This window comes from Phaethon aethereus, assembly GCF_964289735.1.
Source record: "Phaethon aethereus genome assembly, chromosome: 5".
NCBI classification, from domain to species: domain Eukaryota; kingdom Metazoa; phylum Chordata; class Aves; order Phaethontiformes; family Phaethontidae; genus Phaethon; species Phaethon aethereus.
This window is the reverse complement of record NC_138579.1, coordinates 15,236,842-15,260,486: the sequence shown is the minus strand read 5'-3', so window position 1 is coordinate 15,260,486 and position 23,645 is coordinate 15,236,842. Positions and strand designations below refer to the sequence as shown.

General features: G+C 37.3%; 1 protein-coding gene across 1 annotated transcript in view; it reads right to left on the bottom strand.

The window, feature by feature from the left end:
• SETD3 (SET domain containing 3, actin N3(tau)-histidine methyltransferase) overlaps nucleotides 1-8,533 on the bottom strand; it is a gene marked incomplete at its 5' end in the record, with an annotated part of 35,155 nt that extends 26,622 nt beyond the window's left edge. The window contains 5 exons of the mRNA XM_082000316.1: nucleotides 3,474-3,730; nucleotides 4,257-4,329; nucleotides 5,400-5,548; nucleotides 6,724-6,816; nucleotides 8,431-8,533. Of these exons, the coding sequence (XP_081856442.1) occupies nucleotides 3,474-3,730; nucleotides 4,257-4,329; nucleotides 5,400-5,548; nucleotides 6,724-6,816; nucleotides 8,431-8,533 (675 nt within the window). The remainder of the gene's footprint in view (nucleotides 1-3,473; nucleotides 3,731-4,256; nucleotides 4,330-5,399; nucleotides 5,549-6,723; nucleotides 6,817-8,430) is intronic.
• Between the last annotated feature and the right edge of the window lie 15,112 nt (nucleotides 8,534-23,645).

Below are 23,645 nucleotides of genomic sequence, written 5' to 3'. Positions count from 1 at the left end.
ATAAGATTTCTGGATTACAAAAATGTATCTGTAAATAAAAAAAAAAATTAGCCTGCATATCTAAAGCAGTAGTAAAATCCTAGTCACATAGGCCAGCCTTCATTAAAATGCTTATGCTAAAGCAGTAGTAGTACTGAATGAAATGACGGTATACAAAAACCTAATTTTCACTTTCATAAAGCTTGCAGGGTATACTGCCTTTCACAGGGAAGTGGTTTTGCTTTGCTTTTTTTCATTTATATGATGAATTTTTCTCTCCCCACCTCTTCTTCCCTTTTCCATATGCCCATGAATTTCTAAAAACATTAGCCTTAGCACTAGTATTTTGTGGGTCAACTTTGCTCATAAAACGATATGAGTGCATGCAAGATGATATTAAAACTCACATCAGCTTTTTTGAATAATGAAAAATGGTACTTTGTTTTAGGGAAAAAGAGAGGCTTTTTTTTTTTAAATGAACTTTTTCTCTCCACCGTTTCATAAATTACAAGGTCTTATTTTTGAGAGCAAAAACAGAAATCAAAAAGTTTTAAAACTTTCCCATGAGTTTTCATCAAAAATATTAATAATAGGTACCTAGTACATTCACTTGGCACTTCTGGAGCCAGCTGAAATTATTTATCTTCCTAATGTGACATTTACCAAATACTAAAAAAACCAGACCATTCAGCTGAAATTGTGGTTACATGGCAGTGCTGAAGCACAGCACCAAACAACAAGAACACACCTAAAATTTACCTAATATTTATTACCACTCATTCTTCAAAGAACAAGTAAATAAAGAAAATGATTCCTACGTGATCTACCTTCATGCTCACGCTCAACATGAAACAACAGTTATGTTATACAAGAGCATAAAACAACCATTAAAAGCATTTGTCAGAAGAATAACAAAAATCAATCTGGTCTAGATTTCTGACCACAAGTGACCAGAACCTCTATTTTCACAATTCACACAAAAGGCAACAGTACAGTACTAAACACTTTCTTGGGTATACTAATATAAAGCTCAGAGAAGACCACCATTTATACAAATGCTATTTCCACAAAGGTTTCGCATTGCCGCAGATCAAACCAAACTGAATCAGTCTGAACAATATCAGACTGAGAAGTCTTCCTCCATGAGCTGCCATACCAGCTTCCATAGAATTGCAAATGTAAACCAGAAAATGTAACAGTGCAGGGTATTAAAGGCTATTGTTACCATGTACAGCACATCACCATCATTGAGGTTCTAAAGACAGTCTGCCCCTAAAGTTCTCTCACATACATTATTTTCTTTGCTCAAACTGTAGTTTTTCTTACTCTTAACAGTTAACAGCATGGACTGTGATGCAGAATATAAATTATTTTTAGTGAGACATTACTTGACCACAGTAGCTTAAATGCTATACAAATGATCTTTCATTAGCTTTAAGAGACAATAAGAGAAATAGTGTGTACTTGCCATCCGTAAACGGATTATGTGCCACATGAAACTTTCATAAATAAAAAAAATGTTTTGTCAAACATTTAAGCCGCTTTTCATGTAATAGATATCTCGTGCTTCAACTGATGTTACACCACTGCATTTTATATACACTCTTGAGTTGTGCTTGCATCACTTTACACATAATCATCAATCACTTAGAAGCAGTTCTGAAATACTGGACACATGGCAGTCAAAATCCAGGGTGTCATTCCAGATATCATTTCTCTGTAAAACTATTTCAGGGTTTTTTTAATTAATGTTGTGATCGTATAACTTCTCACATGCTACTACTAGTGCAGGATTAGTTAATGAAAATGATGGAACTAGTCATAGTGATAGTTTAGCTATTTGATCAAGTACTTTCAAGAACATGAATAGCAGCTGGAAGAATTGGATAATGTTACACTATATTCTGCTAATAAGTCTTTAAAAACAGCAGAAGTCTTTAGGGGTAAGAAGATATTCTAAAGAAATAAAACTTAGTTCTGTTTGCTCAGGCAGAATACTTTGAGAAAACAAGTGAAAAGCTGGAAGGTCATGTGTGGACATCTAGGCAGCCTAGAATAGCACATGCCAAGAGAATAGAGTTAGCTAAACTATCATTTCCTGAATTGTGGCACCTGGAAGGAAGAATTTTGTTCCCTCTTGATATTAAAGCCCCTGTTCCCATCCTACTCCTTGCCTCAAAATGAAGTGCATCTTATTTGGTTTTCACCCACTATTTTCAATGACTTTAGTTTTCAAAACGTATCCTTCTGCTCAAGCCACAAATTTTACTTTTTTTCCTGATTCTCTCCCCCATCCTGCCACACGGGGAGAGTAGGCTGTGTGATGTGTTTAGGTGCCTGCCCCACAACACGTGGTAAATTAACACTGTGTTTGAAACATATGAAGTTCTTAAAACACTAAACAGCTAAACAAAATAATTTTAACTTTTGTTGACTTAAAACAGTTAGAGAAGCTTTGGAACTCTGATAACATTAAAGGAGAATAGAATTGCTTTATGTCTTCTGACCTCTCCTATGGCCAAAAAAATGTCTCTAGATCATGCAATTGTGAAAATTCAGTACATAGTGTCATATGCTTTTTACACAGATTGTGCCACAAAAAGCTTTGGATATTTGGACATTGAGCACTACCTTGACAACAACACATCACCGTTCACTTAAAACATCGATTATGTCTAGACATCAGAGTAACAGTTCGTTCTATCTTAGAAACTCGACTTAAATCATTACTTCAGAACATCATGAAAAGTTCACTCATCTCAAGCCTTCCCATACTCAAATTGTTACCAGATGGCTTTATCTTCATATTTGAAAGCAATCAAAATAATTACATTAAATAGAATAGAAAACAACAGTTAATCCATTGTCATTGGAAATACAACATATGCAATGGTTTTATTCTATGTCAATTAACAATTATAATTTTAATTTATTTACTGCAAACTGCATACATTTTTCAAAGAGTCATAGAGGAATAGGTTCTAGATCTCTGCAAGTCATCTAGCCCAGCTTCCCACAAGCAAACTTCTGGAGTCTGGCTACCAGTAGCAAGTTGAAAACAATAACTGGAACATTCCTTATCCCCTTTTCCCCAGAATAAACAAATCCAGCTCCCTCAGTGTCTCCTTGTATGGATAAAGGGCTGAGGCAAATGATATCTTAATAGCCCTCCTCTGATCTCATGCCAGTTTGTCAACACGCCACTTGTACTGGTGGGCCAAAAACTGAACAGTATTCCAGATGAAGCCCCACCCAATGCCAAACAAAGGGCAGTAATCACTGCTCTCAATGATCTAAATACATTCTTAGATATTCATAAGCATACTGAACTGAAATTTTAACAGCAGTTCAAAAACCAGCAGGAAATTGCTTTAATGATTCAAACCTTTAAGAGCAGTACACTTGCTCTATTATTTAGCATCACTGTTTTCACACCTTCCTCAATAATCATCATGAGAACAACATACACTATATACTACATTTAAGATGCTTACCTGAATAACTTTGTAGAAATAGGCATACTGTCGAGCTGTATTTTTATATTGGCTAAAAACATCATGTATAGCCTGAGTTGACTGAAGATACTGCACTTCTTCTTCTTCAAAATAGAGAGGTGTGTCATATTCACTGGGGAGTGTCTGGATGTAGGGCAGCCAGAAGGAGTTGGAGTTGGCTCGCTCACAAAGAAGATGGAATGCCAATGTTATATTGCCCATGGCTTGAAGAATTCGATCTTGAGAATAGAGGGATCCTGAAATAACCCAGAAAAGTGAGGCACTAAATTAGTTGTCCATGGGAAATATCATCCTAGATTTACTTCAAATGAACATCATGACACAACATGTGAAAATTTTCAACAAAATATAAAAGCTTTGTCAGGTTTCAAAAATATTTAGCTGCCCACATCACATTATGCTGCAAGTTATTTGACACAGTAAGCGCCTCATGTACAACTAGATGACAGAAAACATGAAGAAGCTAGAATAACACTCGCAGTACTTCAGAACACTTTATCTCCAAGTGTTATACAAGCTACAAGATATGTGTTCAAAATAACACACACACTTCTGGAACATATCTAGTGCACTCAGCCAGAAACAAGGAGGAAAATTAAATTGTTTCCACTGAAACTTCAAGTTTTTAGGTATTCCAAACGTGATGGTTGGCATGATAAGCAAGTCCTGTAATAAAGGAGATCAGCTAAAAAAAAAAGAAAGTCTTATTGAATTATCCCATACGTGTCAACTTCTTGCTTAAGAGCTTCCTTAAACTCTTACCTAATACTGAATTTTTAGCTGACTCAACTGTCATCAACAGTTTTCTAGGAACCCACAGAAACAACTCTTCAGCCTACAGAAAGGAAAAAGTGCATAGAGGGTCAGTTAGCATTTCTATAAGCCATGTGTCTCATATTTGTATCGTCTTTAAATTACAGGGTTTTTTTTAAAATTAAAATTCTTCTGAATCAAAATTCTTCCTTCTCTTCCACTGCAAATTAAACAAACATGCTGTGTTTCATATTGTGCTAACCAGACGTTCCAATCTGCATTACATAAAGCTTAAAACAATGACACTTAGCTTACAAAATAGAGTCCTTCAGTTTGGAACTGCCAACATGTAGATTGCCCACACAACCTCAAGGCAACCAGATACATTATATTGGTATTAGTTACATGATCAAATATTTTCTCCCAGTACAGGTTTTTTCACATTACCCATTCTTATTTTAGAAGAACTGTTCAGGATTTGTATCTACCAGTAGTGCTAAGCCTTATTAACTATGTGCTACTAAAGTCCTAAAATGAATATAATATCTTCCTTTTCTAATATTCTTCTACAGCAGTTGATTGTTCTTCAAAGCTGTTTCCCATCTGTAAAATGGGAATAGAAAGAGGCAATCTTAAATGCTTACCTTTTAACAGTTAGCTAACTGTGTGTGTCTATACTCCTTACCTGATGATCAAAAGATATTCTTTACAATTGTCAGGTAATTTTGGGTTTGGGTTTTTTTTTTCATTTTCACTGGAAAATAAGTATTGCAAATACATCTTTCTGAGGCAAAGAGACCAGTGCTTTAAAAGAAGGGACATAAAAGAAGAGGAGAAGAGACTAAATAGTTAGAAAACATGGAAGAGCGGGATACATCAATGGGGTAGAATACCCTGGTGAGTAGGTAAGTAGTATAGGAAACAAAGAGGAAAAGGAAAAAAGACTGAGTAAAAATTCATGGTACTATCTAATAGTCATAAAAAATAAGACCTAATTTTATCAATAGTTTTATTTCTTAAGTAAGCAGAGTTGAGGGCATTTCAGAACAGCAGTTTCATAATCAGTGAAAAGGGGAAAGGGTGAGCGTTTCAGAACTCTGCAGTTAGATTAGAAAATCGTGTTTGGAATGTAAGTCAAATGTTCATTCTCACCTTTATCTCTCTTGTTGCTTTCAAACCAAAGCCCTCCTCTTGAAAGTTAGCTATTTCAAAACCCTCTGTGGATGCTCCATTTTCAGTTGCCCACTTTATCAATTCAGGGAAATAGTCATCTCTTTTTCCATCAAAGACAACAGACAAACCTACATACACAATTTATTAAAAAACAAATGCAGAAATAAGAGGATCTAGAAAGATAAAGAAGTTCAATAAAAAGCACATGTAAAAAGCTATCTGCTATCCCACAGCAGTTCTACTTTGAAATAGCTGAGAGAGAACTGGTCTTTAAGTGTTACTCAGCAGAATACAAGTGTCACACACAATTTTCATCAACTTAAATATTCTGTCAAATTGGCTTACCAGTCATCTTAAAAACACAACCACCTAAACTGAGCTGTGATGAAATGTGAAGCTCTCCTCCCTCTTTTCCCTTTTAAATAAGCAAAGCAAAAATATTTCTTAGCTTAATATTGAGGATAGATACAATCACCACAGCATGTTAATACAGATGCAAGGAGGAATTTGAGAGGCAAGCTGCAATTTCATTAATTCAGCACTGGAAATGATGATAAGCAGATCTCAAGCTCCTTTTCTCATATAAAAGGCAGTTAGCTTTTTCCTGTACAATATGGATCCACTAAAATAATTAAGGACTGATCATCCTCCTGACATCACAGAGCTCGTCCAAATTTTTACACTTTGCTTCTCCAACAGGCATGTGGTCCACTGGTGAATCACAAGCCTCATTCATTTCCTCAGCTTTGCCCCTTAATGTCATCTGATTTGAACCTATGCATTACAGTTCCTGGCTACACTTAGCCAGCTCCTTTCGTACCTCTCTGCCCCTGTGTTCTCTTCAACTCAAACTCTAGGGTCAGATCACGTTAAGTGTCCAAATGCCCCTGAAATGCTCAGGCCAAATGTCACTCATTTATGAGTGATAAAACGTCATCAGAAAGTTGCTTACATCCAAAGACATTTTTATTAAGCACTGGTGATAAATACATCTTTAGATAAAAAGGATTTTAAGAAAGTAGCATTGGAAAGTGTTCATTGAAAGTGTATTTGGAATATTCCCCCCCCGATAATACATTTCAAGCCCCGGAACCAATCAAATCTGTAGTTAACATACTAATATTTTATATAGTATAAACAATATATTATCATTATATTTAATATTTTATAACAATATACTAATAATATTATAAAAATATTTATATAATAAGACCACAAAATATTCCTTTTAGCTGCCAACAGAAAATTCTTTAAGTACATCATTACTCTGAGCCACCCTTATCTTACATTCTTTCACATTTACCTTTTTGCTTTTTGCGAATTTTCTCAACAAGTGAACGAATCTGTACGTATTCTTCCCATTCCTTACCAGGACCTGGGGTAGGACTGCTGCATTCTGGAAATAAAAACGCCAAATGAAAATGTTTTCTTTAATAAAGTATATATCTCTCTCTATTTTAACATCAGAGAAAAAGTCATGGTTTCATAGCAGCTTTAACTGAACCCTAGTATTACTTGCCCTTCAAACGTTTACTTGGTAAACACTATAATCTCCATTGCTATAAACATTCCTTTCTTTGACATGTAATTAATAGATATTTTTAAAATTTTCACAGGATAACTTGCCTCAAGTTATTTTATTTTTAATATTCTTTCAGATTTAAGAGATATCGAAAGTTTAAAAAGCTAGAAAGAAAAAGGTAAACCACCAGACCATTAAGTAGATAGTCTCTCAGATAAGAAAAACAAACAAAAGTCTCTGTTTTCAATAACCCAAGCAAAACACCCTGTTTACATTAGCCTCCTTGCCATCATTCTTGCAGTAATGAAAGCAGATGGTAATAGCATAGACCTTACCTTAGGTAATTGAGAAATTTGCTGGTACATACATTTGGCCTGCCTAGTCAATACTGTTTTCATAGATGCATGTGTACTGGAAGGACAAGCAAAGGAACACTTAGCCAAGCTTTAGCTTTAGATTATATCTACAACGTCTCTGTCAATATTCTAAATGCCAGTGTCGGGATTTCTTGATCTAAGCCGCATAAATCCAAGTGGACAGCTGAAGATTACCTGGCTCAACTCATCTGAAAAATCTTTGCTTTGAATAAAATATGGAAGCTTGACAAAAAGAACAGCCGATACTTGTCTTTGCTTAGAAAATTAGATCTACATTTTATTTTTGGTAGCAAAGCAGAGGCCAATTGTAGCACAAGCATCCAACTGCTCTGACAACTCCTTGTCTCCTCTTTGTGAGCAATACCAAAGAAAAATTCGAATTTTTCTAAGGCAACATTTAGATGTGTGCAGGATATGAAAATTTGCACTTGTGTTTCAACAAAAAGTGTAGCTCAGCACAGTTACTAGTGACAGTAGAAAGAGTGAACAGTATTTTAGTATCATCATATGAAATTATGCTCTGCTTTTCACATTTACTAGGAATAATGGATGACTTGCAAGTTCCTCAACAAGTGAAACAACCTTTGGTCTATACACATGAACTAAGCAGTACAAAAAGTTTCCAAACAACAACAAATTTTATTTAAGGGACAAAAATATCAGTGCAGTTGAACTGAGTTGTTGCTGCTTTCCACAGTGAATTCCTCTACTCTGATATCAGTTCAAAATAGTGTTCAAATGACAAATAGAAACAGAGCAATTCCTGAGGTTTACAAGAGAAACGTTTTTGACAAAGCTTCAATGTCAAGTTATCTAGAGTAATTTTTTTTATCTAATCTTGCCCAGTATTTATGCTTGTGCTGAGATGGAAAGCCAAAAGCTACCAGAAATATGGTATGTCCGATACATACCATTTAAACAAGTCAATAATGGTATATATTAACAGAGATAGATACTATGAGATACATAGTATACTATCGTAAGCAGGCTATAATGGCAAGCTTGGCCACTTACAAAAAATTATTAGAATTCGCAGGCTTCAGCAAGAGAACATTTTGGAGTGGTCTGCACACCATCCCTTTTCCCAGAGAGGCATAAAACCAAAACTTACTTTGTAATAATTCACTAATTAGATTCAACATTTCCTTTGGAGATACTGTCGCCGTGGCTCCTGTACCTGACTTCTGAGTTTTCACTCTGCTCTTCTTCCCCATCTTCCAGCTAAAACAGATTAACAAGCACACTGTCACCAATTACTAAGAAACAAAAGACCATAATGATGAACGGGCACAATCTTCTCTTATTAGTCACTCAAAAAAAAAAGAGAAGAGGATGAGGAGTTCTTTCTGGCACATATATACATTCAAGCATTATTTGCATGGCCTGAATGTAAGACAACCATACAGTGCAATCTGAAGCAATGTTTAAATGTAGCTACACATTATTTCCTCAGGGTAATTAGAAACTAGAAATCTTAGAGGGAACAAAAATAAAAATCATTCAGATTACTTGCAAATTCATTACTTTGGTATCCATAATATTTATTCACAACTATCCATGCTATATAAAAACAGGTTATTTTACCTCATCAGCTGCACCGCGGACATCAGCTGAATTAGTATTTGTGATTGGCACTAAAATAATAATTCAAAATTAATAGAAAATTAAGTATTCCATTTCAAAATAAAATAAAAATACCATATGCAATTCAGCTGCTAAATCATGAAGCAACCTAGTGGTGAAAGGTACAGATGTCCTCAAGGTACCCAACATCCTGGGCATGGTCTTTACCAGTGATGTCTGCTATCAGGCTTCTGCATCTCACAACAAAGCTTGAGGGAGATGAGCTATCAAGTTGAAAGGCTATTTAGGTAAGCTGGACCTACACCAGTAGGTAGGACCAGATAGGAAACATCCAAGGTACTGAGAAAGCTAGCTGATGTCACTGGAAGGCTGCTGGCTATCATCTTTGAAAAGTTGTGGTGATTGCCTATGACAGGAAACAGGTAACTTCAAACAAACAAACAAACAAACAAACAAACAAACAAAACTCAACAGAAAATCAAGGTGGAGGCAGGAGTAGAGGATCCAGGGAACTAGACAGCAGTCAGTCTCACCTCATACAAAACAGAGTGAGTCCTAAAGGGAAGCTATTTCCAGGCATGATGGACATCAATGCGACTGGGATGACTGGGATCAGGCAACATACCTCTAAAGGCAAACTGTGTACAACTACCCTGACTGCCTTCTGAAGAAATAAATGGCTCTGAGGACCAGAGAGAATCAGTGGATGACAGGTGCTTTGACTTAAGCAAGGCTTTTAACACTATCTTGCATAGCATCCTGGTTGTCAAACTGAGGAGACGTGGACCGAATAGGTGGACAACAAGGTCAACAAAAAATTCCTTGGACCTGAGGTTCAAAGAGTTGTGGTCAATAATTGTAAGTCTAACTGCCAAGTGGTTAGATGCAGTATTCCTCAGCAGTCAATACTGGGTAACAACTTCATCAGATTTGGATGCTATGACAGAAAGCATCCTCAGCAAATTTACAGAAAACATAAAATGGCAAAAGCAGTCAACATGTTGGAGGGCAGGCCCACCATTCAGAGGGACCTCAACAAACTGGAGGAAATGGCCAACAGGAACTTTATAAAGTTAAACAAAGACTGTAAAGTGTCCTGCATTTGGGAATGAAAAAACCCTATACACTATTACAGCTGCAGACTGAACAGGCAACAGCTCTGTAGAAAAGAACTTGGATACTCTAGCAGATAGCAAGTTGAACATAAGCCAGCAGTGTACCCATAGAGTAATGAAAACGAACTGTAGTTTGAGCTGCATAAGTAAGAGCATAAACAGGTCAAAGGAAGTAATTATTCCTGTCTGCATGATACTGGTGAGGCCACATTTAGAGTACTGTACAGTTTTGGGCCATGCAGCACAGGAGGTACTGGCAGGCTGGAGCATGTCCAGAGGAAGACCACTAAAATAGTGAAAGGGCCAACACATGAGATGAAACACATGATGAGGGAGTTGGGTTTGTTCAGTCTGGAGAAGAAAAGGAGCCCACTACTGCCTTCACCTATGTAACAGGGAGTTATACAAAGGGTGGAGGCAGATTCTTCTCAGGCAAGTGAACAGGCAACAGTCACATGATGCTGCAAGGGAAATTCCAAACAGGTATAACAAAACTCCTCACCATGAGGGTGGTTGAGCACTGCAACAGGATGGAGATGTAACAGCATCTCCAAGCAACCTTGGAGAACTTAAAAATTTGACTCTGCAAGGTCCTAAGCAACCTGATTTAACTTTGAAGTTAAAGCAGAAAATTGAGGCGCTCAATCTCCAGAGGTTCCTTCCCATCAACATTTTTCTGATCCTACACGTTACTGCAACTGATGTTTTCACCTCTATATGGGCAGCCTACTTAGTCTATATAGCATATAATATCTTCCTGTACAGAAGAAGTACAGAAGACTCTATGTCCAGTTACTTTGCAGTGACAGGGGAGTCAGACACGTTCAGGTTAACTTTGGACATCTGAAAGATTTCCACTGTCTGTGTCATCAAGATCACCTCAGCCATAGCAGCTTTAAGTTCTCACACGCTGCACAGTGAAATCCTTAAAAATGCTAAAAATCACTGTACAGAAGTAGTACTTTGTATTCCAGGTGTTCTGAGCACTCTGTATATACAAAAGGGTTCCTTTCATCATTGGTCAGTGTAGATAGCTTACTCAAAATGAAATGTTTCCTCCCATACTCTATCAAAAAGTTTTGTTATTTGGCAGCTGGTATTAATACTGGAATGTATCGACCAGCAGCTGAAAAGCTGCTTTTCCACACTGACCAAGGCTGAAACGGTTGCAATCCATACGTTAAGTAACTGTACAGATCTTTTAAATACAAATATTATACATCCCAAATCCAAAACACAGCACTATACCAGCTATCAGGAAGAAAATTAACTCTATCCCAGCTGAAACCAGGACAAATAACAACAACAACAACAAAAAAAAAACTTAGAAAAGATGATTTTCATGGTCTTGCCATTATATACTCCCCCCCCCCTTTTTTTTTTTGTTTCCTAGTAATTCTCTCATACTTGTAAAAAGATAAACAGAGCTCTTGGTACAGGAGGCCACCTTCACAAAGACTTTATTTGTACATCACCTATTCACTTAAGTGTTCCCCTCTCCAATATGCCATCCTGTTAAATTTATTTTAGACCCTTCTGCTCTTAAGAGGAATCAAGTCAGATGGGTCTGTAATGGATCCAACAGCAGGTTTGGGGACAGAGTCCAAAGTCTTCAGGGCAAGAACAATGCAGTTCTGTGTCGATTCACACAAATGCTGTTCTACATTCCCTCTAAGCACAATCCCATCCATTTTTAGAATCATCAGAAACTTAAAAGCACTCACACAGTGTATTCCATGTTACAAGTTATAAATTATGATGACATATAGTTTATATCAATCAAGATGCTCATAAATATTAAGATAAATAAGTTGAATAACTGAAATTATTTTGAAGGATTTTGGTTTCTCATTTCTGAGAACAAAGTATGTTTATTAGCCAATAAATTGAGGAAAAGCAGTCTAAGTAAACATTCTGTATACACAACTACCAAAGCACTGTGGGCTTTTTTTTTTTTTTTTTTAAGTTGTACTTAGAGGAAGAGTCTGCTTGGAATATAAACATCCATCAGTAGATTCTATGAGAAGAAAAAACCTGAAGACAACTGTGCACATATTATACATGAAAAGTGCCACCATGCAATCAGAACAATGATACACCAATATACAAAGCTGTATGAATATGGTACACTGGTAGCACTACATTTTTAATTTTTCTCTGGATGAAACATGTTAGTAATGAAAACCTATTTTTGCACCGAAATGATTGCCGAGTTATGTCTAAAGATAAAGCTGATTTTAGAGTATGTGAACTTCAGCTTCCCAAATATGACAAAAAGAAAAATTTGAACAATGCTAAGTATTTGCATTACTATCTAGGTGAATATTGTTTTAGAGGCAAAGAAATGTCTGGCTGAAATCAGCTCTATGCAAGTAAGAAATTCAAGGCTAATACAAGATCTCTCTCAGCTCCTACTTCTCAGATAACATGCAGCAAAGATATCATAGGAAGAAACAAGTTCGGTGAACATAACTCATAAGGTTGACAGCACCATAATCAGAAATGCATTTTTTTCAGTAGGATGCCACCAGAAAATGAACATGAAAGAAGCTCTGTAAGTATCTTTGCTCTCTCCTTTGATGCATGTATCTTGTCTAAGCTATTGCTTCTTCATCATCAGAATTTCTATAGAGAAAATATTCTGCATGCATGATTAAATCAGCAAGTCTATCTCACACAAAAAAGCAAAACCAGCAGACTGATATCTTGAGATATCTTGTTATGGAAGTATTTTCTTTTAAGGAATCATATATCTTAATCAAAACTGTACTTTTAAATCTAATTCCCAATCAGAAAAATAGGTCTCCACTTCCTACATTACTTATCTCCATTCGCTGCTCAGTTACATGAAACAGATATGACTATTTAAAATCTAAGACATCTGACAGATGCATTGTTTATTAAAAGCCGTAACTTGAAAGGAATTGCTGCTATAAATGGTTGTGCAGAAAACATATTCCAAATACCAATCTAGCAGAGCAGCAGTGTATTAAAAAAATTCATATAATATATTTTATATAATAGATAATATAAAAATAGATTATGAAACTTTTTTCAAAATGGCTTAAAACTAACACACAACATATAATCTGATTTCACACTTGGCAAAACACAGTTTAGTTGAGCAATGCTCTCTGACATATTTAACCAACAAATGATGAGTTATTCTGATGAGACCCAATATGGAGAAAGTAAGTGTGGTTCCTTTGTGAATTTACTTTTTGTAATTAAAATTACATTAATAAAATTACAGTTTATGAAACTGATTTTAGAGTTAGATTTCAATTCTACTGAAATCCCTGAAATTTCAAAAAGATTTGTAACTTCAGAAAAAACAGTATTTTTTGATGTGAAATAAAATTTCAGCTATAAGCATCTTTTTTTGCACGTGACTAAAACTATTGTTTAGAAAGAAATGAACTATAAGCCTGCTTCTCAACACAGCAGTGAAAGAATAGGCTGTTTGCCAGTACATGCATGACAACAGAAGCAGCAATATAAAACATAGCTGCATGACATGTGGAGAAAAATGAAGAAAAAAAAAAAAAATCCTTCAGGACCAAGATGAACTGCAGACTTCATAAATATCTGAAGAAGCAGCAATACGCATTTCAGTGGAAAAGTGCTTTGAGCTTTTGTTTTATTTTGTTTGCAAGTTTGCTTTTCTGGTTGTCTTCTGGTGAATATTTTTTAAGTACTATGCCATGTTTCCTTTCAAGTGAACGTTGTTGAAAATTCCTGAAAGCATTCTGCAGAGAGAGAGTACACTGACAGCAGTGATGAATAAGCTTGGTAACACATAACACAGCCACATTTCCAAATATAGTGTATCAGCTGGCTTGGCAAAAAGAATCATGCCAAAACTAGCAGCGAGGGGTGTAAATGATCCATCTCCCCCCTCAAATACTGCTATCAAAGAGCATTTGTGTTGTGTCAGACTTTGAACCTGTTTCCGCATCACACACAACTAATATTTTAATGAGCTGTAAAATATTCCCCCCCTTGATTTACAGCTTTAAAAAGTAAGCATGCTCACCTAACAGCTTTAGAAAGTAACCATGAGAAGTCTGTACAAAAATCCCAAAAGTACTAAAGAATTGCCACCAAGTGCACGTGTTGTGGTTTTTGGTTTGTTGTTGGGTGGGTTGTTTTTTTTTTTTTTAAACAAACATGACTGCTTAAACATTTTATTTAAGAAAGCTAATACTTATGGTATTTGAGAACTTGACCACATCACAGGACCACATTCCTTATGGAAGCAATGCCAAGCTTGGATGATAAAACACGGATCTTCCCAAACAATACTTCAGAAAAAATAATCCATTTAATCATTAACAAAAAACCCACAGTTTTTCACATTCAGACCAACAAGAAGTTCACTGCAGCACTACACACAGCTGTGGTTAAGTTTGACGGGGGGGAGGAGGAAATCTGTCATAGGGCACTGTAAAGATACCTACTTTTCACTCATTGGGTAAAAATACAAACTTGCAACTTCTGTTAGAAAGCTGAATAGAATCATTGTGCTAAGCAAGCATCATATTAACTTTTAAGTATTTAACTGGGTTAGTTTCAAAGAATTTATCCTACATGATGCAGAATACATGAAGTCTGAGATCTGCATCTACCTTTCTTATACATGCCTTTTCCAATGATCCCAGAATCCCTTCAGTGCTCTCACTCACCCTCCTCTTCCCTTCCCGGACTCCACATTGCTTTCAGTTCCCTCCCCACATGACATTACTAGCCAGGCAGCATCTTCTTTTGCACATTTTGATATAACTGTGCACGTTGGGCACAAACATCAGCATAGATGTTGACTAACAAACAGGCCAAGCATATAAACTATTCTCAACACAGCTTTTCCTCTAGCAAGTGGACCAACTTATGCTTGAGTTCTCCCACTCTGTCAAATTTGATTTAAAATGTCCAACAAGTTGGTGAGTGAAGTGGGAAGAACTGACCAGTGTACAGAACTAACATGTTCCTGTAAGCCTTATTCGCTTCAGCTATAACTTTTCCCTTTACAGAGCAGCAAACCAGCTACTCAGAAATTTACTGAGCTTTTATAGTAACAACCAAGTTAGGAATTCCCAAAGCAAGAGTTATCCGTTCAAGTTTAACTTTGCTTCAAGGACTCAGTATATTTCCAACGCAGTATCTTAACATTGTATCTTTAATTCAGATCCCTGTAGATGCTAATTACATTATGTTCTCATTACATAATAGTTCCCACCCCACGCATCTTCCTGGCACATACTAGCACAGAAGGTGAGGGGTGCAGATCTAGAATCAGTATTAGAAGGACAGATACGGGTCGACAAGGGCAGACAAGAAGATGAAGGAATTCTCAAGCCATGCAAAGAGCGCAGAGAGGTGAGTATAGTAGGTGGTTGTGGGATATGTTCCTTGGCTGCATCAAGAGGGAGGACAGATGAGTAGGCTGCACACAAACCAGGCTTGCAATTTTTTTTTCTAGTTTGATTGCCTAGACTAAGTCATTTTCCCCTCTACTTCAGAGGGAAGTGTATCATCTCTTGTATCAACATATGTTGAGCAGCCAGGGTCTTAAGGGACAAGCTTAATGCTTATAGGCAATTGACAGCAGTTCTCCAATCTGTATGTAGGAGAATACAATTTTACACTTGATATGACCAAGTTTACAGAGAACGTGATCTTTTGCTTCCACTGATAAAAGTTTTTGGTTTTTTTTTTCTCCTAAGCTTGAATATTATGACTGCGGGTAAAAAGATAAATCATTTTATAGCAAATAGAAAGCATGAAATCAAGAAGTGTAAGAACAGTGTGGGTGGAGGGAGAGATCTGTGATCTTTAAGAAAAATTCAGCTTATACATTTACAATGAACACTATGTTTGCTTGTGAAAACCACCTACATTGTGTCACTTGGAAACCACATGAACACTCATCACTCCTAAGGTATTAATCTAGATGTTTCCACTAAATAGATGACCAATTAGTTACTGATTCAATCCCTTTTCCCCAGCTCTCAACCTCTCACCTTTGCTGTACTCCACCCCTTCTCCTCTTGCTATTAGTCCCCCTCTCCCACCACAACCCTTTCCTTTTTCTTCCATTTCTTCATTTCCTCTATAAATTGGCCCCAAAAGCTATACTAAATACAATGTCATTGCAGTTCACTGTGTTTGTGTACTTTCTTTCTCCAGCATGTTTCTGTTCTTCTATTTAAGCTATAAGTGCTTTTGGAAGTGGGACCTCCTGTGATTCTAGAGGGCTTATAACAAGGCTTTTTTTTTTTTTTTTTAAAAAACAGAATCTGAAGTATTGCCATAACATTGATGACAATGCTGGCAAAAATGACCTACAGAAAACACTAATAAGATTAATGACAGAAAAGTCCATACTGTTTCCACTTAGGATTGCATTCTACTTAAAACGCAATGTAAATTTGTGTTTCCCAAGAATTCCCTTAACCATAAGCAACATTTCCTTAAGAGCTAGCTTTAATACACTTGTTCCTTGTGGCAAGATGCTGTACTCAGTATCAATGCACAGCCCAACTAATACAGAGTGCCCTAGGTTCTTCTGCTCTCCCAAAAAAACTTGCACTCTCAAATGCTGTTCCTTCCTGCTAGTTAAGAAACTGTAAACTCTCTCCTACATAAAATATAAGGACAGCCATACTTAAATTTTTCATCTGATCAAGTCAAGAATGCCATCTCCAGCAGCAGCCCACAGCTCCAGATATGCACATTGTGCAAGAAGAGGGAGATCCTGGCACACACATACATTGGTTGCACACTGCAGTTGTCTTCCAGTTCCATCTTAAGAGATTCTGGTAACCAGTCCTCCCTCCTTTTCTAGTGTCTGCTTCCCAGATTCAAGAGCCCATAAAGTCACAGGGCTTCTTCCTCAGTCTTCTTGATTAAAAAAGACTTCCCACATCCCCTAGTTTCTTCCCATCTCCACAGAACAGCACTGAGCAGCATCCCCCGTCTCCTGAAGGAATAGAGAGAACAGAAGTTGCTCTGTTCTGTTTCTTTTTAAAGTCTACAGTTTTAATCCTCATCTTAGTCGTCTTTATTTCTCTTCTTCCCCCACCCTGTCTTTTACCAGAGGAAAAGCCACAGTGACAGCAACCAAAAGCAGGTACTTGAGAGCTACAGAAAAAGCAGGACAGAGGGATTTTTCTCCAGTGTGTTCACCCAGCTTCTCGTGGCCTAAACTGCAATGTAGTAAACGTCCCTTCTTCATGAGGTTGTGACATTACCCAGGTCAGCTTCTACTTCATACAGAATTTCAGTTTTATTTTCCTTTCAAAGACCTGATTGAGCCACATGACCCGTTTGTAACGGGACTCTGCACATTCTTCCTCTCTCACCTAAAGGAAATAAAATAGGTTGTCCCCATCACTTCTTAACAAGAACAGTCTTCCTGAGATAAGCCCTCTGCAAGCCTCATGTTTTTTGATTCAGGTATTTCCTCCCCACACCTTTTCTCTTCTTTCACAATCAGTTAGCAGAGGGATTTTATCCCCCTCAGGAGGCAGGTACTTTTCACCTCTGTCTTCCACTCTCTGGGCTACTTGTTTTTCCCAAACATCTATTTTCTTCAAGAAATCTACCAAGCCAGTGGTTGTAAGCTTTGCTGTTCCTTAAAGTAGGCACAGTATCACAGCAAAAGTACAATCATCTAAAATTAACTAATTAAGAATAAATTCTTAAACACTGAATGAGTAGAAACAACCAAAGGGAAAAAAAAAGAGACCGATACTGAAAACATCTTTCAAGTTTTCACTAATGAAAAAAGCTTACTGTCAAAAAATATCATTAGAAGTATATGCCTATATTCTTAATGCTTTCAAATGAATGCATTATTTCCCTTCCTACAGAATGGGTTTGAGTACATTTACTGTATATGCATTTGTCACTACTTTAAAAACCGTTAACATCAACTAAATAAATCAAAAAACATTGTGAGAACATTTTTGCGTTTGTACTTCTTCAGAAAAACCCAGTTCATGCAAAGCATCTGTTTTTCAACAAGATCCTGCTTTTACTTAATTCTACATCTGGGCTGTTTACTAAAGCATAAGGCAGTTGCATGATTGACTTGGGTTTCAACAAACCCAGATGTAAAATACATTTTGACTGTTTGTGAGAACACTGGCTTACATGTTTTATGCTAGAAGAGCTGTTTGCTACAACTGTGTAATCCCAAAAGCAACCTCCTCAACATATACAAGAAACTTTAAAAAGGTTTGGTCCACAAAAGGAATGAGATTAGTTGTCATCAAGAGCTACCCTACCAATGCTCACATAACAACATTTCCCCAAATGGTAGACCCATAAATACAGAAATGTTAATACTGCCCTAACCTTTATTAGCCAGTATGTCATAGCTATGCAAGACATAGTTAGAAAGTTACTTTGACTTTGCCTGTTAGCCTGTACACATACATCAGGAAATAACATAGTATACAAAGTTTAATTTCAAAAGTTCCTGTGCTAAGACATGAACTAGTAACTACGTACCACCATTGCCTGTACTTAAACTACTTTGTAGAGATCAAAAAATTCCATAAATTTCCGAGATAGCTCCTGTGATGCCTTAACACAGCCTGTTCTATTTCCCATTGCAGTGTGCCAACAATGCTCAAAATCACTTCAGTGCATCATTTCAATGACTTCCTGAACCATGCTAGCACTCTCACAGTGTACTTACTTCACAGGATAAATACAGGGTAGCCACTAAAACTACTTTATGTAAGCCTTAATATCAATGACGACTTATACTATCAAGCATTAGGACTTTTTATCACCATTTGCTGTACTTTGCTTAGAGACAAAGAGACAACAGGAAGAAAACCAGTCACTGCTGATGACAATGAAGGCGCAAGTTAAAATTCAGCAATACTATGTTAATAGAGGTGCAACAAAACAGTGTAGCACTCATTACATTGCTGCAAAGTGAACAACTGAGAGCAGAAGTTCAGTTCCCATTCAAGACAGCTGATGTGCTTTGAAATCTTGACAAAGCCTTGTCAATCGCATGCAATTAAAAACTTTAGGATGATGGTATCCAAACACACATCATTTAAATGGGAATTGTTTTTTTAACTCAAAATGTACATTTCACACGGGTCAGCCCTCACTGCAACTGCTTCTTAGTCACTAAGAATCATAATAATTTTAACCACCAAAAAAGAGTCAACACCTCTTTAAAGGGATGAAAGAACTTCTTCTAACAGGAAGTTAACCCATTCCTCCATGCATTACTGAGAAAAAAGGGGAGTATGTAGCATCAGATACATTTTGTATTTAAATTCTCTTGGATGCACAAAAAAGACTGGATGCATATTGAATATTTATGACTATATATTACTGCATCTGCTTCATGTAACAGTTAAAGCAGAAGAAACTGAGCCTGGCTGAACAGCAAAAAAAAAAAAGGGGGTATCATGGCATATGTTTTTTTAAAGTCCTTTTTAAATTGTATTGTAGTCAATGGCATAAATAATACAAAACTAGGCAATAATATATATTCCAATTAGCTGGACTGTCTCCAAAGAAGAGATTTAAAGCTGAAGATGCTTAATGCAAAGGACTACTGTTTAATTGCAGCAATAATTTCACCTAAGTGGAATGCTCTCAAGCCACATAGTAGCAATTGGGGCCACGATTATTTCCATGCACTGAAAAATTCTCATGTCAGTTCTGTTTATTTTTTAACACCTTTGCCTACCCTCTGCTTCCTACACGAATTGCAACCCCAATATGATTTACTATTTCCTTTCCAATCAGGTAATTATGTATAGCAGTCATACTGAACAACCCACATCTCCAATCACGGCATAGGCAGCAGATCCTATAAAAGTGATTGCCACAGTCCCTGTTGAAGTTTCTCCTCAACCATCTAGGTGATACAGGTGTAACCATATATCAAATACACCACATCCTTTCATTCAAAAGGGCTTCCTACCCACACAGTCCCTGCAATTCTTACATGAAGTGACAAAAAAACATCTTGCAAATCTCATTAATGAACAGGAGGAAGGAAAGATGATATCCACAGCAGAAAACAAGTTTCTACAAGCTTTAAGACCTGTTCTATGTTATGTGGCAGCATATATGACTCTTGCCCTCAAAATGAGCTTCATTACACATTCATGTCTGGTAACAACTTAAATTGGCTGAATGTTTCAATACCACTGCTAGAACAAAAAAAAACCCAACACTTAAGGACCTATATTTGGACACTGAATTGACACTACCCAGTGTGCACAATTCAATCGTGCTTGAAGTTATAAATATCTGAATTCAGCTACAGTTTTGTGTTGTTTCCTGGAATACCCTCTCCTTACAGAAGAGAATCTAAGCAGTTTTAAAATAACTGCAGTATTTTTCTCCAGCTAAGAGTGAAGCACAGCTGTTGCATCAAGCTTCTGCCCCAGCATATTATTAACTCTCTAAAGGTGTGCTTAGAGGTGGTACTGCTGGCACTTCACCCCCAGCAGCAGCGCTTCGGATCACTATCAGACCACAACGAACAAAACACCCCCGAACAGTACAGAAGTGTCTATTCAATATGTAAACAATGGCAAGGACTTCCAGGCTGTGGCCAGGAACCAGAGTACAAACTAGTGTGAACATGGAAAAGATAACAATATGGAGAATTCCAGTGGGTATTTGTGTGCTTTTTCTTAACCTTTCTAGGACATGTGGGAGTATCTACACCAGTTAACGTGCTTGCTCTTAAATAATGTTGTGTGCTTTGTACAACTTTGAAAGACACCAGACAGCTCAGGATTGAGTTCATGGTAGTAGGGAGGAAAAAAGAAGTTTGGAGTAGCACTCCACCTCCACAAGTGTGCTGCACTTTTTCACACCCAGATAGTATACCTGCCTGCGTTCCTGCTGAGGGTGCTGAGAATAATCAGCTAGTTGTGTGTATATATACATAAAAAAAATAAATCACTGGTCATTCTTGGAAATAACAAATGAGCATTACTATCATTCATTCCATATGTGTCCCTACGAAGTTTGCAGAAAATCGAGCTCTTCATTATATGCTAAGTTCATGCAATGGTTGCCAGTGTATAAATTGTACCAGTGCACAGATTTACTGCAATGTAAGTGACAAAAAGAGCACCTCCAGAGTATTTCTTAATAGCACAAAGGAAAAACTTTCCCAATAAAATTATTACAGACCTGCCCCATAGCAGGTGCTAATGATTAGGGGCTTTTTTTGCTTGGAAACCCGGACCGAAGAGATCACAGCCCTCAAGCCCAGTTACAATTACACTTCAGGATACTGTAATTAAGTGTCCTTGGAAAACACCCATGGCAGACCAACCACTCAGCATTTTAAATGCCAAAAGAATACTATTTTGACAGTTTGGAGAAGAACTTCTGATAACATTTATGTGTTATGCACATTGTAAAAAAAGAATTTAAGAAGTTTCTCCTATGAATGTCTGAGAACTGATGTAATTGAGGGCAAATTAACAGTTGGAAAGCCTTCCAAACCCACTTGCCTTAAGCCCACTCCCTATCTAGTAGTTAAAATGGTGAATAGCCTAGAAAGTGTGAGTAGAGGCTTCAGGTGAAATACTGGCAATTTTCTGATCTTTTTATTCTAGACCTTGAAAATGAAGAAGCAGGTTCCTCCAAGCCCATTTTTGTCTTCTGGTGTTCCTAGTTGGCAACTTGAACCCTTATGAGTCTCCCCCATGTTTAATCAAACTAGTGACACTGAAGTGGTTTGAAATAAAAAAAGCTTTTAACACAGGCATTTACTGGACTGTCAGGAACAAAAAAGATACAGCAATATTAAATATTACTTGGCTTCACCCCTGAGCTTTCAGATGTTTGATAAAGTAATAACCTATATATATACAGACCACAAGGCACTGTAAACTGTCATCAGCTTCTCAGAATTTTAACCCTCACAATTCACAAGAACTACAGTAGAACTGCTTGGTAGCACCTTTTTTTTTCCCCCCATGTTTGCAGGTGACAAAACAGACCAAACAAAAAATATTTTTAATATTTTAGCACACACATTAGAGTAAATTCCTTGCTCCCTCTAGACCCAGAACGCATCCAGGAAGGCCACACCACTTTCTGAACAAAGCCTTCTTTCTCTGTATTAAGGGAGAAAGACTGAATAGCATCTTTTCACAAGATAATTGCCTCAAGTATACTAATGCACTGCTAACATGCCTGCTGAAAATCAGTTTTCCTACCCTGCCTTATTTTGATACAAAGCACTAGGCATGTCACCAACCTATCCCTCTGGGATCCAGGCAGGCCATACACCAAAACCCTGAGTAGGGCTGACCAGACCCTACAAGCGATTTTCCAAAGTGTTCAGATAAGGAGCTGCAGCAATTTCTATAGTTCCCCTATGAAGCCCTAGGAAGCCTGGATTTCTCTTGCCTCTGACTCCTCCAAACTGAGACTTCAATGGTCTTCTTTCTAACTGCCTGCATTCCTATTTTCCTGGGGCTATCTCATTCCTGCCCAGCCAGCACAGATAGACCACTTTCTTCAGACTCCAACAGTTTGGACTTTCAACAGTCCCAGGCTTCTGGAGATCCAGCACCTTTCAATATCATCTTAGACCTGCACGGCTTCCTGTGCTGCAGCAAGGAGCCACAGCCCAAGAAGCAGCTTGAAGGACTGCTGCCACAGCTAGAGCCCTCCCTCCTTCACCAGGAATACTACTGTTTCTTCTTCTCCGAACAGGTCTGTGAACTGGACATTGCATTAAAGAGCAAGCCACATCTGAAACACGTGCAAGATGAAATTTATATCCATCAGCCCAGAATGAAAATTTGTTCCTACCTGACACACTCAAGAACAAGAGAAAAAGCAGCAGAATGACTCCTGACAAGAGTGGCTGGTACTGTGATTGCTTCCCAGTTCTTGTAGCAGAGTTTCCTGCTTCCACAAATAGAAGCACTATCTACTAGTCTGGTAAATTTCTAGGTAGAGAGAGATAACTTCTCCTCTGAACAATTCTTTCTTATGGAACACAAAGGACAGAACTGAATACGAACACTGTGACTATTATCACAGAGAAGCAGCCACTGACATCTTGCTGCAGGTGATACTGGTAAATCTCTATCCACCAGCAAAAAAATGCATTCTGGGAGCAGCAGTACTTTCCAAAACTAGACTAATCACATCATACGCCTTAAGCCAACATGTCGCACACTGTCAGGGTAGAAGTCTGCAGAAATGTGCTGAAACCAGATTTTTGTTATTAACCCGATCTGGCATTTCTGCGAGTTTTCTGGAAAAGATAAAGTTATATCGTTACAGAAGGTAAAATGTTCCTCAAAGTTGCACAAAATTTTGCTTTCTTCAAGTAAAACAAATTAAAGCTGCATCACTACATTGACTTCACACCTTCAAAGTTGGCATACACTGTATCTTTAAGACTATGACCTTTGTTTACTAGAGCTTGCAAAGTTTTTGGCTGTTCATATCATTATATGAAACTCTGCACTATACCTCCAAACCACTTGCAGTGACCAGCTACAAGACACCACAAAATAAAGCGAGCAGTTATCACATTAGGCTATTGTTTCATTTTAGTCTTCTAAATGCCCAAACTCAAAGTGCAATGGGACAGTTTTTT